The sequence below is a fragment of the Lolium perenne genome, chromosome 7 (genome assembly GCF_019359855.2).
Source record: "Lolium perenne isolate Kyuss_39 chromosome 7, Kyuss_2.0, whole genome shotgun sequence".
Lineage (NCBI taxonomy): Eukaryota > Viridiplantae > Streptophyta > Magnoliopsida > Poales > Poaceae > Lolium > Lolium perenne.
Genome location: NC_067250.2, coordinates 121,445,773 through 121,460,355, shown reverse-complemented (window position 1 = coordinate 121,460,355; position 14,583 = coordinate 121,445,773). Strand labels below are relative to the sequence as shown.

Sequence of the window (14,583 nt, the reverse complement as noted above, 5' to 3'; positions counted from 1 at the left end):
TTATTATGCACTCCGGCTTATTTGAAGGAACACGTGAGTTTTATTCATCGGGCAAAAGAATTATTACAATCCTTCGCGATCCCCTCTGTGTCTACATATTTGTCTTGTGATCCTGAGTTGTTTATGTAATTTTAAAGCTCTGGGCTTTCATAGAATTTAATTGTCAGATTTACTCTGCTAAAATTATTGCTGGTGCTCTTGCCTAATATTTTATCTTTAGTCATATCGAGCCAAGTATTATCATTAATTTTAACGTTTTATCATTTTTAACCCTGGTTTTTGTCTATACAAATTGTTAATTGATGTGAATTTTACGGGCTCGTGCGCCAAGGCGCACATCTAAATCTAGTTAGATAACTCTTACCCCACACCGCACTTCCCCACTCCCAAGTCCTACTACCCGTTGTCGTACTTCCAAATATCCACCCTCTAACCCTTATCGCAATTAGACTCGTCCAAATCCCAAATCACAAGATGGCCAGGGAGAACAAGACTACCAAGATGTGCATGGCTTGGCCTCGCTCGTTAATTCAGCAGTTGCGCATGAACTTGTGTACCGTCGTTCCTGACCAGGCTTCATCCCATCCACAAATCGTATTTCGTGTCTCCCGTGTTTAGTTGCTTCTCTTTTTTTTTTTTTTTTTTTTTTTTGAGAACACAGTACAACGCAGACGCTCACAAACACGCACGTACAAACACCCCTATGAACGCACGCACACCCTACCCCTATGAGCACCTCCGAGGGACTGAGCCGGCATATCTTGAGGTTGACGAAGTCACCACTGGCGCCTCGCTGTTGACGGGCACGTCACCTACCACTGAAAGCATAGCGCCGATTAAATCCTGTAATAAATCCAGGTAAATGCAAACACCCATGTCAAGTCTAGGACTTGAACCTGGGTGGGCTGGTTCCACCACAAGGGACCTAACCACCAGAGCCAAGCTCTGTTTGCGTTTAGTTGCTTCTCCGTTTCTTTCAGATCCAACACAATGTATGTGTGCAGTCCAACCCGTCGCCGAACGAAAAGATGCTCAAAGATGTCGGCGGTGGTAGGCCTCCAAAATAATTGTAATTAGTTTAGGCTAGTTAAACGAAAAGGGTCAAAACCTCTTAGATTAGTGCATACTTTTAGGACCAGTACAAGTCTGCACTAATCATCAAAATGTAATGTAATGATTTTTTATCTCTCTTAATGTAATGGAATTTTATATCTTAATTAAATCAAAGTTACTATCTTATTGAAAAAATGATCACCTTATTTTAAATTGTTGGTTGTGATTAATCTTCGTGCCGCAGAAATCGTACCGAAGAACACATATTTTCATGCTGAACTTTTCCGTATATCGGCACTAAATAATCCGATGTTTCTTAATGGACAGATGCGTTCGCGCACAAGAACGGACGCCAGTTATCACTAGCACATTTTTTTGATATGCTTGCGCAATCGCGACGATTACGGGCAGGCCTCGCCATTTAAGCCTTTCCGGCCCACATGTCGTGCTGTAGTGTTAACCAAGTTTAAGAATTACCAGATTCCCGCCTTTAGAACATTGCAATGATGTTGATTATCGATATACTACCTTGATCAAACAAGGTCCACTAGGATGTCATTAGATGAATAATAGCATGTACATAGTGAGGTAATCATTGGAAAGGTAAACACCTTAGCATCACACAACATTTGTGTTTAATCCACATGTCACTACCAAATTATTCCAACTAACACACACATTCACCACACGGATTGTTGCACACAAGTTTGGTCAGAACAAAGCATACATGAACGGATACATATTCATATATTAATACATACATCACATAAATCTCCATTTCATATCATGGCAAAAAATCCACCATGAAGGTAATAAAATATGACCGCAATCATCTAGACAACTTATGGGCATATAATTAGTGAAGTGCATAGAGAGAGAAAGAGAGAGATAGAGAGAGAGAGTTGATACAAATTACTTATGCAAACCCATAGTCCAGAGGTGGAATACTCCCTCTTCATCATGACGGCAATGTTGATGATATTGATGGAGGCGAAGCAGTGACCGGGGAAAACTCAGACGTTGTTTCCCCCTCCAATCTTTACAGGTTCCTCTGTGTTTCGGTTTTTCTTTTTTTTTCTTTTTTTATAGCCAGCTCCTTGTGGCTGTGTGATATCAAGGGTGTTTATAGATGGTTAAATTTCAGGTCAATACGCATTCGTAGGCGTGAAGAACGTGGCAAACAGAGTGACGAGGCGGCGGGTGGGCCCCATGGAACGACCCAGGGTGGTGGCCGCGCCATTGGCTCTCTTGGCCAGCCCATGGTGCTTTAGCTCCACTCCTTCTCACTTCGTTGTACTTCCCGATAAACTAGCGTGGAAAAGAGTTGGAGTCTATTTGACATCCCAAAGATTCCTGAAACTAAAAAATAAGTAAAATAGAATTTGTTGTTATACACCATTATAAACAAATAAAATAAGACTTTGTGAAAAATCCCCAAAATCAATGCATTTCTGAAACCTCAAATATATGCAATAATAAAAAAATCATATATCCATGGCATTTTACACGTATCAACATCCCAAAGCTTAATGTATGCTTGTCCTCGAGCATAAAGATGACAAGACAACATAGAATTTGGAATTTCTTATCATTAGTTACATATTTTCAATGTTTATTGCCACTCAAGATGTAAGCAAGCATTGAGAATAGAAAACAATTAATAACTAAACAGGCATACCATGAAGTAATAGTTCTCCTAGAAGAAGCAAGATCGTAAGAAACAAAAAATATCTTGCACCATAATAATCTTTTTAAATCCTAATGAACAATGTTGCAAAAAGATAATAATAATAAAAAAAATCTTGCACCATAATGATATTTTAAAATCCCAAAAGTCCTGATATATCTTTTGCAATTAATTTGTTGTCTAGGCATGCACATCGCATCGCTAATGAAAAGGCATTGGGTTGGGTGAAGAATATTATTATATATCTCCAGGGCACCGAAAATCTTGGTTTGTTCTATCGAAAAATAAAGAGAGAACAATGGTGGGGTATTGTGACGCTGAATACTTGTTAGATCCACATAATGCTAGAACACAGATGTTTTCTCTTTTTACATGGACGAGTACAACCTTCTCTTGGGAGTCGATAAAGCAAACTTTGGTGGCTACGTCCAGAAATCATTATGAGATAATTGCTTTGTATGAAGCATTTGGAAATGTGTATTGCTTGACACAATGATAGACATTCTATTAATTATAATGAATAAGAAAATTGGTATTTTAGCAAACGTGGTCATGCGATAATCCCGCAAATTTCTTACCATTGCAAAATTCAGGAGAAGAAATCTCCTAGGTTATAGCTTGTTGAAGATTATTATATTTTCTCCTTGCGAGTTTTCGTAATGGTTCTCATCTCTATTTTTAATGAGGCAAAGCATGGATGCTCTCATTTTATCCTTATTTTCCCACAAGGATTTTAGAAGGAGATTTTCATGGCATGTACTACATCTGTCTATAAAAAGAAGACATCCTTTTATGGACTGAGGGAGTAGTATATATTTCTTCTCATTTTTCTCATGGAGTTTTTGGAGGAGAAAATAGCAAAAATAATTCGAAAGATGATCAATCGTAAGAACGAGAAAGGACTAGACGGAGGGTTAGGATTTATTTAATAGGATTCGTTAAAGGGGTAACCCTTCCTCTTATAATTTCCTATGTTGGTTGTTTAGCAACAATGGTGACTCTCACTCACGTCGCCATGGACGGACTTGCATCGCTTCCCCTTATATATAAGCTGCGAAAGGTCAATATGACACATCAGTTGATTCATTCAATTTCCCTTACAACACATCAATTGCTAGACTAAACCTTTCTGTAAACATACGCCACATGTTCAGAAATGATTCGTAATTTTGGCTACACCGATGGTTACACAGGTAGTACCGATTTTCTATTGCGAATACGTGCAGGTCCTATATACTCAGTTGGAGGAACTTCAGAGGCACACACTCATTAGTAGTAAATGATTTGCAGTTACTTATCAACTATATATAGCATTAGATTTAGAGTATTGCGAGGACACTATCTCTCACTACGGCAGAACAGGGCTTTGCCGTGCAGCCAAAACGCACGGCAAAGGGCCAAATACGCTCGGCAAAGCCTTTGCCGAGCGGGCTTGCACGGCAAAGAATGCTCGGCAATGAACCGCCCGGCAAAGCCGCCTTTGCCGTGCGCCGCGCGGAAGAGGCACGGCAAAGGCCTTTGCCGTGCGCACTGGCTTTGCCGTGTGCTGGGACAGCGTTGCCGTGCGAGTGTGGTTGCCGTGCGCCTTGAGCGTTTGCCGTGCGGCCGGCTTTGCCGTGTGCTCCGCCCCCATCCCGCACGGCAAAGTCTCCTCTTTGCCGTGCGCTTCCACTTCTCCCCGCACGGCAAAGATGCTACAGCAGCACTGCCACAGCCGCGCAGTGCACAGCAGGGCAACCTTTGCCGTGTGTATGTGCACGGCAAAGGCCTTCTTTGCCGTGTGCATGTGTCTTTGCCGTGTGCATATGCACGGCAAAGGTGCTGGAAAAATTCCAGATTTTTTCTGTTTCTCATTAATCCCTGCATATACAATTCACAAATACAAATATATATCCAGATCCATATATAGCATAACATATAGAGTATTTGCACATCATCAACAACAAAGTTCATACATAATATAGTCCAACGAAGTCCATACAATAGTCCAACAACAAAGTCTCCAACATAGAATGATCCAAATAGCACAACAAAGTTCATACAACCAACATCAACCTTCTCCATTTCCGTCTCCACCTCCTTGTCCTTCTCCACCTCCTTGTCCTCCTACAAGTTCGTTGATGCATAAGTGGCATGGAATGACTAAAATTGACATGTAAGACATGGAAGAACTAGAATTGACATGGAATGGCTAAAATTGAACATAATCGCTAGAATTGACATGAAATGGCTAAAATTCAACATAATGGCTAAGGATGACATGGAATGGCTAAAATTAACATGGAATAGGTAAAATTGAACATAATGGCTAAAATTGACATGGTTGAATGGCTAAAATTCACAAGTGACATGGTATGGAAGAATTAGAAGTGTAGGAGAACTCACCTAGAAACTGCTGCAGGCTCCGGATGATGCCCGTATTGTTGACGGTCAAGCCGTGTGTCGGCGGGCTCTGACTTGGCCCTTGCTGGAGGAGCGCCATCACAGCCGGATCGGGCGTGGGGATCTGCAATATCCAAAGTTCGGTTAGACAACAAACAAGATTGAGACGGAGATATTAAGTTAACCACTTACAAAATGTGGGAACATAGGAGGACACGACGTGCTAGGACCACTACTCCCCGGTGGTGAAGTCAGCACGGTCTGGTTCATGAACATCTGCTGGAACATCTGCTGCTGTTGTTGCATCTGCTGCAACATCTGCTGCTGCATCTGCATGTTCTCCCTAAGCTGCTGCTGCATCTGCATCTGCTCCTCTTGGTGCCTCCGTTCCCTTTCTTCCATCTCCGCCTACGTTGTGTTGCCGCGATGTCAGTAACATTGCAATGGAAAACATGTAATGAAGCGTAGAGGATCGACGAAGAACTTACCCGTAACTTCTCCACAGCTAGGTCCGAAGCCCGTGGGCGGGTCTCTACCCGAGGCTGCTCGCTCGTACGCCCACGACGGATCTGGCGTAGAGATGGAATGGTCGTTGGGTCGACTAACCCGTCAGCAATCCATAGGCGGCCACCCTTCTTGCCTTGTCCCGCAAGCACCGCAACCTCAACGTCAAAGTCTTCGGTGGTTGGGTCGGCGTCTTCGCCGTGCTTGTCCTTGAACTTCGAGCGGTACGCGCCACACTGGGCCTCCGCTAGCCCGTTGACCCACACGGACCCCGTTTCAGGATGCGGCTCCCTCCTGGTCTTGGACTTTTGGAAGAGGCCAAACAAGTTTGGTGTCACGCCTGTCTTCACTTCCTGCAAAAGAGTACATGCAAGTAAGTGAAGAGGGACACCCTTGCGGGGCTAACAATAACATGAAACGAAAGAATGAAGAAACCATTTGCTCACCTCTTGCTGCAAGGTAAGGGCCAAGTTCTTGCTGCCCAGGACATGTGATCCACCTCCCATCTCTAAACGCTTCTGCTTGCCCTCCTCGTGCTTCCGGGCGTACTCGGCGGATGTCCACCATATGACCATCGCAAGAAAGCACGCCTTGTCTTCCCCGACGTACTGAGGAGGGTTCTACATACACAAGATAGACCCATTATTAGAACATAAACTACATGAAAATGCGGAAATAAAGAACACATCGATGCTAATACCTGCAGGTACTGCCACGGTGCCATGAGCGTATCCCGACAATCAGCCTTACTCATCCAAACTTTGCGCTCGGCGTGCCAGTCGCGAACGCACTGGACACGTGCCTCGTAGTGCATGCCAGTCACCCTCACCCTGCACAACTCGTGTAAGATAACGTCGCACGCAATTTCCTTGCCCTCAGCCCTCGTGAAGTATTTCTGCAACCATGCACATAGGTAAAACAAGAGGAATTAGAGCAACTATTGGTAGTCAAGAAGTGTTTGAATGCTAAGAAGCCAAAAGTCACGTACCCAGAAGTGGCGGACAACCCGCTCTTGCATGTTGGCGCACTTGCCGCTAGGATCTTCCGCGTAGCTGTAGTGCTTCCAAGTCCAAGCCACATCGCGGCCACCACTAGGGAGATTGACAATCCCAGGGAAATGCTTCCTAATTAGGCCTCCAAGTATGTTCGAGTACTCACGTGTCGGGAGCCTCCTCGGGTCACCATACTTGAACATGCTGCACAACGAATTGCCAAAATCAGTATGCATGTGATAAAAAAATTGTATAATGATAAAAATTTCAATAATGGAATGCCAGAATCAGCATGTACCTCTTTCCAGCGGGCACGAGAACAACATCGCGGAAGGCCCAAGTTTTTAGCTTGGGGAGTTTCGTAATCCCGCGCTTATACGGCTTCTTGTCCCGTGGTTCCAGCCTCTCCTCGGCTGCAACGTACTCCTCCTCCTCGGGCGGATACCAAGCTAGGTCTTTGTTTAGCTCCTGCGGCAAACCCCCCAACCCCTCATCCTCCTCGAGCTCCTCCCCACCGTCCTCCCCACCGTCCTCCCCACCGTCCTCCTCACCGTCCTCCCCACCGTCCTCCCCACCATCCTCCTCATCCTGCCCACCGTGCTCCTCACCGTCCTCCTCGTCCTCCCCACCCCACTGCTCCTCGTCATCATCCTCGGCTGGGGGAGGACTAGGAGAAGGGGTACGAAGTCGCCGTGGCTGGGCATTCTTCCTCCGTGGTGGAGGGCTAGGAGGAGCGCTAGGAGGACGTGTCTGCGACGATGAACCACTCGAAAGTCCCACAAGCTCAGCCACGGCCTTGATCTTCTTTTTGAAACCTCCCTTTCTTTTTCTTGGCGGCATGTTTCAATCACCTGCAAACACAATGAAAAGAGTGGTTTATTAGTATGCAATGTAAACAGATGAATATTAGTGAAATCAACAATAAATAGCACATAGTTCAGTACATAGATCATAGTTTATTACAAATAGCACATAGTTCAGTACATATGATAGCCTCACAATTACAACTACATAGATCAAAGTTTATTACAAATAGCACATAGTTCAGTACATAGGATAGCCTCACAATTACAACTACATAGCACATAGTTTATTACAAATAGCACATAGTTCAGTACATAGGATAGCCTCACAATTACAACTACATAGCACATAGTTTATTACATAGGATAGCCTCACAATTAGAACTACATAGATCAGTAGCCTATGTCGACATCCGTAATCGGACCACATGTTTCATCATCATCAGGCTCAGCGAACCAATAATCATCGATGAAACCTGGAGGTGGTCCATTTGGACCTAGGTCAATGCCTGCTTTGAACGCCTCGAGCAAACTTAGGTCTTCGACGGCACACACATCCTCAGCTTCATATTCTTCATTGTCTTCCTCCATAACCGCATCTTCTTCTTGCTCATCGTCTACGACCATGTTATCAACAACGGCCGACAAGTCGATAGTGAAATGACCGGGGAGCCCTTCTTCTTGATAGAAATCAACACTCCTTGTTGAGGGGTCTACGCGGCGGTAATCATCCTTGTTTGGCGGGGGTGGCCTAATGCGTGAAGGAACCGTCATCACAACATCCCATCCATGTAGACGTTTGGTCGGGTTTCGGCACGCGTACGGGAGATAGAATACTTGGAAGGCTTGGGTGGCCAAAATGTACACGTCCTCTCCCTTATAAACAGAGCTTCTTTCAACTTCGACCAATCCAATTTCAGGATCCCGTCTCACGCGGCGTGGGTCGAACCAATGGCATTTGAATACGACGGGATTTAGCCCTTTGTCAAACCCGTAATTCAGCTCGTATATACCCTCGACTCTTCCATAGTAATGGAGTCCATCATCACCTTGACATACCACCCCGCTATTTATTGTCTTCTTGTTTGGACGGCTTGTTGTGTATTGATGGGTCTGGAAGCGATACCCGTTCACGTCATAAGAATTGAACGAGTCGACGGAATGGTTGAAGCCCCTAGCAATTTTTCGTAGCAAGGGATTCATGTCTTTGTCAGTTCTTGCCTACAAGATTAGGACGACAAGTTTAGAACAAGAAATGTCGGCCGAAATGTCGACAGTGTACAAACAAATTTGGATAGGATAGTACCAAACCACAGAACCAGCTACTGAAACCGTGACCGCCGCCCTTATCGAAAATTTCCTTGGATTCTTCCGAGGTAGGATCCCTGTGGGTATACCTCCAATATTTAGTCGTGAATTGTCTACAACAGTGAACGGAGGAAGAGTTAGCCACGAACATACGATGAATGTTTGCGAATAACTAAATGGTTAGCACTTACTTGATGTACGGCTTCACTTCCACCATGGTGTTCAAGACATACGAGTGGATCAACTCCCGCTCATGTAAATTCGTTGTGTACGGCTTCGAGCCACTTGACTTGCCGCCAAGCCCTATGAAGATGCTAAGCTTGGGTACATCTTCATTGTTGGCGGCATTGTAACGGAGGACCGGGTTGTGCTTTGTGGGAATGTTGGGATCATAGTGCTTAGTGGTGAAGTTTGCCACCTCCACGTTCAGGACTGCCTCGGCTATGGATGCTTCGATCTTGCATTTATTGCCAGTCATCTGACGAAGCTTTTGTGTTTCTCTCTCGGGACCAAACTGCCAACGGCCCCAATTCGGCCCCCCCTTTAAGCATTCCTTCGCGAGGTGGAGGATCATATGTTGCATCGGATTAAAGAACGCTGGAGGAAAGATCTTCTCTAGATCGCAAAGCAATATGGGTGCCTGTTCATCCAGCTTCTCAATCACTTTAGTGTCTAACTCCCTAGCACAAATCTGGCGGAAGAAATAACTCAACCTCGCTAGCACTCGCCAAGTCTTCTCAGGGACATAGCCTCGAATCATCACCGGCATTATCCGCTCAATCCATACGTGGTAGTCATGACTCTTCAGTCCTTGTACTCGCAACGTTTCAATGTTAAGACCCCTCATCCAGTTGGCTGCGAACCCATCAGGGAAAAACAAGGAGTCCTTCATCCATTGGAAGACCTCCCTTTTGGGCCTTTGTGAGGCAGAACGGAGCGTGTGGCTTAGTCCAAGTTTTTTGGCACCTTGAGGTGGCTTCATGTTCAACTCTGGCCTATCGCACAACTTTTCTTGGTCAATTCGAGCCTTTATGTTATCCTTCGTCTTCTCAGTGTCCACTATGGTGCTCCAAATGGCTTCACTGATATTCTTCTCGGTGTGCATTACATCAATGTTATGCGGGAGCTCCAGAAACTCAAAGTAAGGAAGCTTCCAGAAGCACGGCTTGTGGGTCCATTGGTGTGTCTCCCCATATCCCAAGAAACCATTCCCATCAGGGTTAGGCTGGAGAGCGTCTAACTCGGCCTTGGTTTCCTGTCCGGTCTTCGGAATTGGCTTCGGTGCATGGACAACGCGGCCTTTTTTGAAGCTCTTTACATCACTCCTGTATTCATGGCTCTGCTCAAGGAACTGTCGAGCTTCATCAAAGCAGGAATACTTGCCACCCTTGTTTAGCCAGAAGAAAGTCACGGCTTGCCTGCACTCCGGACAAGGCCACTTCCCATGTGTACACCACCCGCAGAACAAAGCACGTGCTGGCAAGTCATGCAGAGACGTGTGGTACCAGACATACATATCGAAGTGTTCCTTCTTTGCCGCGTCATAAGTTCGGATCCCGCGATCTTCCCACCCAAGAAGCAAGTCATCAATCAGTGGTTCCAGATACACGTTCATGTTCTTACCCGGGTATTTCGGTCCTGGGATTATCATCGACACAAACATGTACTCTGATCTCGTGCAGACGCTAGGGGGTAGGTTCAGGGGAATAACAAACACTGGCCAACAACTGTATACCGCAGCCGACATACCATATGGATTGAACCCATCGGTTGATATCGCAATTGCTACGCTCCTCGGGTCACCGGCTTTCAGGGGATATTTCTTGACAAAGTTCTTCCATGCAGTACCATCCGACGGATGTATCATCTTGCCACTGTCTGGTCTGATCCCTTCTACAGCCCACCTCATCTGCTGGGCAGTATCCTCGGTCATGAAGAGCCGCTGGATCCTCGGTAGGACTGGAAGATAGCGGAGGATATTCTTGGCAACCGTGGTCTGCCTCTTCTGACCATCACCATTGGTGTCAACCTCAAAGTACCTAGAGCTATTGCAATGGATGCAATAGTTTGTGTTAGCATGCTCCTCTCTGAATAGCATGCATCCCTTTGGACAAGCGTGTATCTGCTGAGATGACATCTTGAGGTCACTGAGCAATTTTTTCGAATAGTAGAAGTTTTGCGGCAAGAGGTGCCCTTTCGGCAGAATGCTGCCAACGAGGACCAGAAGTTCATCGAACCCATCTCTGCACAGATTCCTGTGGCACTTAAAGGCCAAAAGGCGAGCGATGGCATCTAGTTGGGTAACATCTGTATTTACGTGTAGGGGTTTCTGCGAAGCAAACAAAGCCTCGTAATACTTCTTTGTGTTTTCCTCCGGCTCCTCACTTGTCTCCGCATCCCTAGATGTCTCCGCCTCTACATGAGGGCTTTCAGGCACATTACCATTAGCCAAGTTCTCTAGGCACCTATCAAACCCAGTATCATATTCTCTCGTAGGCTGAATCTGCCGCACCTCCTTCCTAGCACGTTTCTTCGCCTTTTCTCCATGAAAAGTCCAAATCTTGTAGGACGGTTTGAACCCAGACTTGATCAGGTGAAGACTCATAGTTTCCTTGTCCTGTGTTTTTTGGTTGTTGCACTTACTACAAGGGCAAAAAACTGTTCTGGGTTTGCTAGGGATGTCAAACGCCCTGCCACGAACTGCTTGGTCTTTTCTCCCCATTCCTCAGTATATTTCCACGGACCAATTCTGCCATCGTACATCCAGTCACGATTATCCATCCTCTAACCAGCACCAAAACAGACAAACTTAGAATTTATATCAAACATGATCCGCATTTTAATTTTTCTTTTTTTACGCATGCATCAACCTGAATCTCTACTAGGTGGGCTCCTAGCAGCCGCTGGATCCGTAGATTGAGTACGTTCTCCCTGCTCTACCCTGATCCGAGTCAGGATTTCGGCAGCACCTCTCCGCTGCTCTCCCGATACACGTCTCGCCAAAAAGCCGAGAGGGGTGTGCATCCGGAGAACAACGGGGAGGCGCTGCCGAAATCCTGACTCGGATCGGGGTAGAGCAGGGAGAACGTACCCAACTACGCATCCGCCGACTGTCCCGATAAATGCCGTAAGAGTTACGGTTCATAATATGCGAGACCACTAATGCATATTTATCCGCGTAACCCTTACGGTCGGGAAGAGACGCCTAGGTATCGCGACATACTTGGTGATCTAGACAAAAAAAAAACCTAGGTACAAGAGAGGCGAACGGATTCTCACCCTCGAAGCGTGATCGACAGCCGGCGAAGAAGACCAACGACCCTCCGGCAAAATCCCCTCCAGGAAAACGGTCTCTCTGAGCAACGCTCCTCAAGCACCCTGACAACGCTGGCCCCTGTGTCCACCTCGAAACATCATCTGCATATCGAGAAAACTAATTAGTGATAAAGACCATTTGTTTGCTCTAAATCCGACTATTATAAATACACTAGCATGCATAATATGTTTTAACTACCCTAAATACTATGTAGGAGCTGCCACACGCAGCTCCCCTTCTTCTTCAACCTCTCTCTACTCTCTCACAAGAACACACCCAGGCTAACACACACACACACATGTATCAAGGAAGAACACAGAAGCTTTGCCGCGAGACTCCCAACCACAAGTGCTACATTTTCCACTCTTTCTCATATACTTAACCAAACTGATTACAGTGCTTAAATAGGACACAACGCACGCACACATGCCAGGCACAACGGCCTGATCCTATACTCACTCGATCACTTCCCACTACCGAGTGCATGCACACAGACGTGAGGCACTACCAAGTCAATGCTGATCACTAGAAGCTAGCACATGTCCGAACTAACGACTACTACTTCTCTCCGAACGTCTACCACAAGACTCGGCCAAACGCAACCTACGTGCTATCTTTGATCTAATACATGCATGAACTAAAATCAGACACTAACTAACAAGATTAGTTCCAACATACTATAAGTAATATGCAAAAAAAATAAAAAAAAATTCACATACCGGCCGGGTGAGGGAGCAGCAGCAGCAGCGTCCGCGGCCGGGGAGCGGCAGCGGCGGCGGAGCGACAGCGGCGGGGGAGGGCAGCGGCGGGGAGAAGCAGCTGCCTGCCGCGGCGAGGGAAGCGGCGGCAGCGGGGAGGGCCGGGCGAGGGAGCGGCGCGCAGCGGCGTGGAAGCGGCGCGCGCGGCGGGGAGGGCCGGGCGAGAGAGCGGCGGCAGCGGCGGGGAGGTCGAGGCGGCGGCGTGCGGCGGGGGAGGTCGATGCGGCGGCGTGCGGCGGGGCGTGGCGGCGCGTCTCGCGGCGGCGGCGAGCTGGGAAAAGGAGGGCCGGGCGCGTGCGTGTGTGAAATTGTGTGGAGGAGGGAGTCGGTCCGCGACCTTATCCACGCCCTTTGCCGTGCGAGGCTCCTTTGCCGTGCGGCAAAGCGGCTTTGCCGTGCGGAGGTAGACGTTGCCGTGCGCTTTTGCACGGCAAAGCTCTTTGCCGTGTGCCTTTGCACGGCAGAGGTCTTCTTGCCGTGCGATCGTGCACGGCAAAGTTTTTTTTTTAATTCAAAAATGATTTTTTTGTTTAGGGTGTATATATGCATCCTGGTGTAGAAACATCGTGTCCAAATACTTTTTACTACAAAATTTTATGTATTTGCGATATCATTTGTGATAAGGTGAACATGCTGAATTGTATTTGGGATATCATTTGTGATAAGGTGAACATCCGAGGCACGCACACCGCCGTTATCGGGGGGGGAGGAATGATCGCCGGGGCACCGAAATGCCAACAAAACTAAACCTATCAAAAAGTATGTTGGTGGAACCTCGCGCGGTGAAATCTAGGGGGGTAGACCCCCCGAGGCACGCAGACCGCCGTTATCGGGGGGGGGAACGACCGCCGGGGCACCGGAATGCCACCAACACTTGCATGTGGACCTAGGATATGTGTGAAAGTGTGTTGGAAGGTGTGATTCACCAAATGGTGCAAGGCATAGCTCCCATGTGTGAGATTCCTCTCTTTCGGGCGATAACACTTGGAAGATTCCTCGACTTGTAGGCTGAAGTGTCCCGCTGCGGGTATACCGGTGGCTATAGTGTGCCAAAGTGTGCCAAACCTAGCTTTCCATGTGTATATGTCCTAAACAAAACTAAACCTATCAAAAAGTATGTTGGTGGAACCTCGCGCGGTGAAATCTAGGGGGGTAGACCCCCGTGGCCCGCAGACCGCCGTGTTCGGGGGGGGGAACGACCGCCGGGGCACCGGAATGCCACCAACACTTGCATGTGGACCTAGGATATGTGTGAAAGTGTGTTGGAAGGTGTGATTCACCAAATGGTGCAAGGCATAGCTCCCATGTGTGAGATTCCTCTCTTTCGGGCGATAACACTTGGAAGATTCCTCGACTTGTAGGCTGAAGTGTCCCGCTGCGGGTATACCGGTGGCTATAGTGTGCCAAAGTGTGCCAAACCTAGCTTTCCATGTGTATATGTCCTAAACAAAACTAAACCTATCAAAAAGTATGTTGGTGGAACCTCGCGCGTTGAAATCTAGGGGGGTAGACCCCCCGAGGCACGCAGACCGCCGTTATCGGGGGGGGAACGACCGCCGGGGCACCGGAATGCCACCAACACTTGCATGTGGACCTAGGATATGTGTGAAAGTGTGTTGGAAGGTGTGATTCACCAAATGGTGCAAGGCATAGCTCCCATGTGTGAGATTCCTCTCTTTCGGGCGATAACACTTGGAAGATTCCTCGACTTGTAGGCTGAAGTGTCCCGCTGCGGGTATACCGGTGGCTATAGTGTGCCAAAGTGTGCCAAACCTAGCTT

At 47.1% G+C, this 14,583-nt stretch overlaps 1 protein-coding gene across 1 annotated transcript; it reads right to left on the bottom strand.

Moving 5' to 3' along the window:
* Positions 1-5,078: 5,078 nt before the first annotated feature.
* On the bottom strand, positions 5,079-7,044 carry LOC139833686 (uncharacterized). The gene is made up of 7 exons (XM_071824028.1): positions 6,917-7,044; positions 6,615-6,822; positions 6,327-6,521; positions 6,073-6,246; positions 5,611-5,979; positions 5,315-5,530; positions 5,079-5,246 (listed from the first exon to the last, which is right to left on the bottom strand). Exons 2-7 carry the CDS (start codon positions 6,819-6,821, stop codon positions 5,079-5,081), a joined length of 1,329 nt encoding a protein of 442 aa, XP_071680129.1. The 5' UTR covers position 6,822; positions 6,917-7,044.
* Between the last annotated feature and the right edge of the window lie 7,539 nt (positions 7,045-14,583).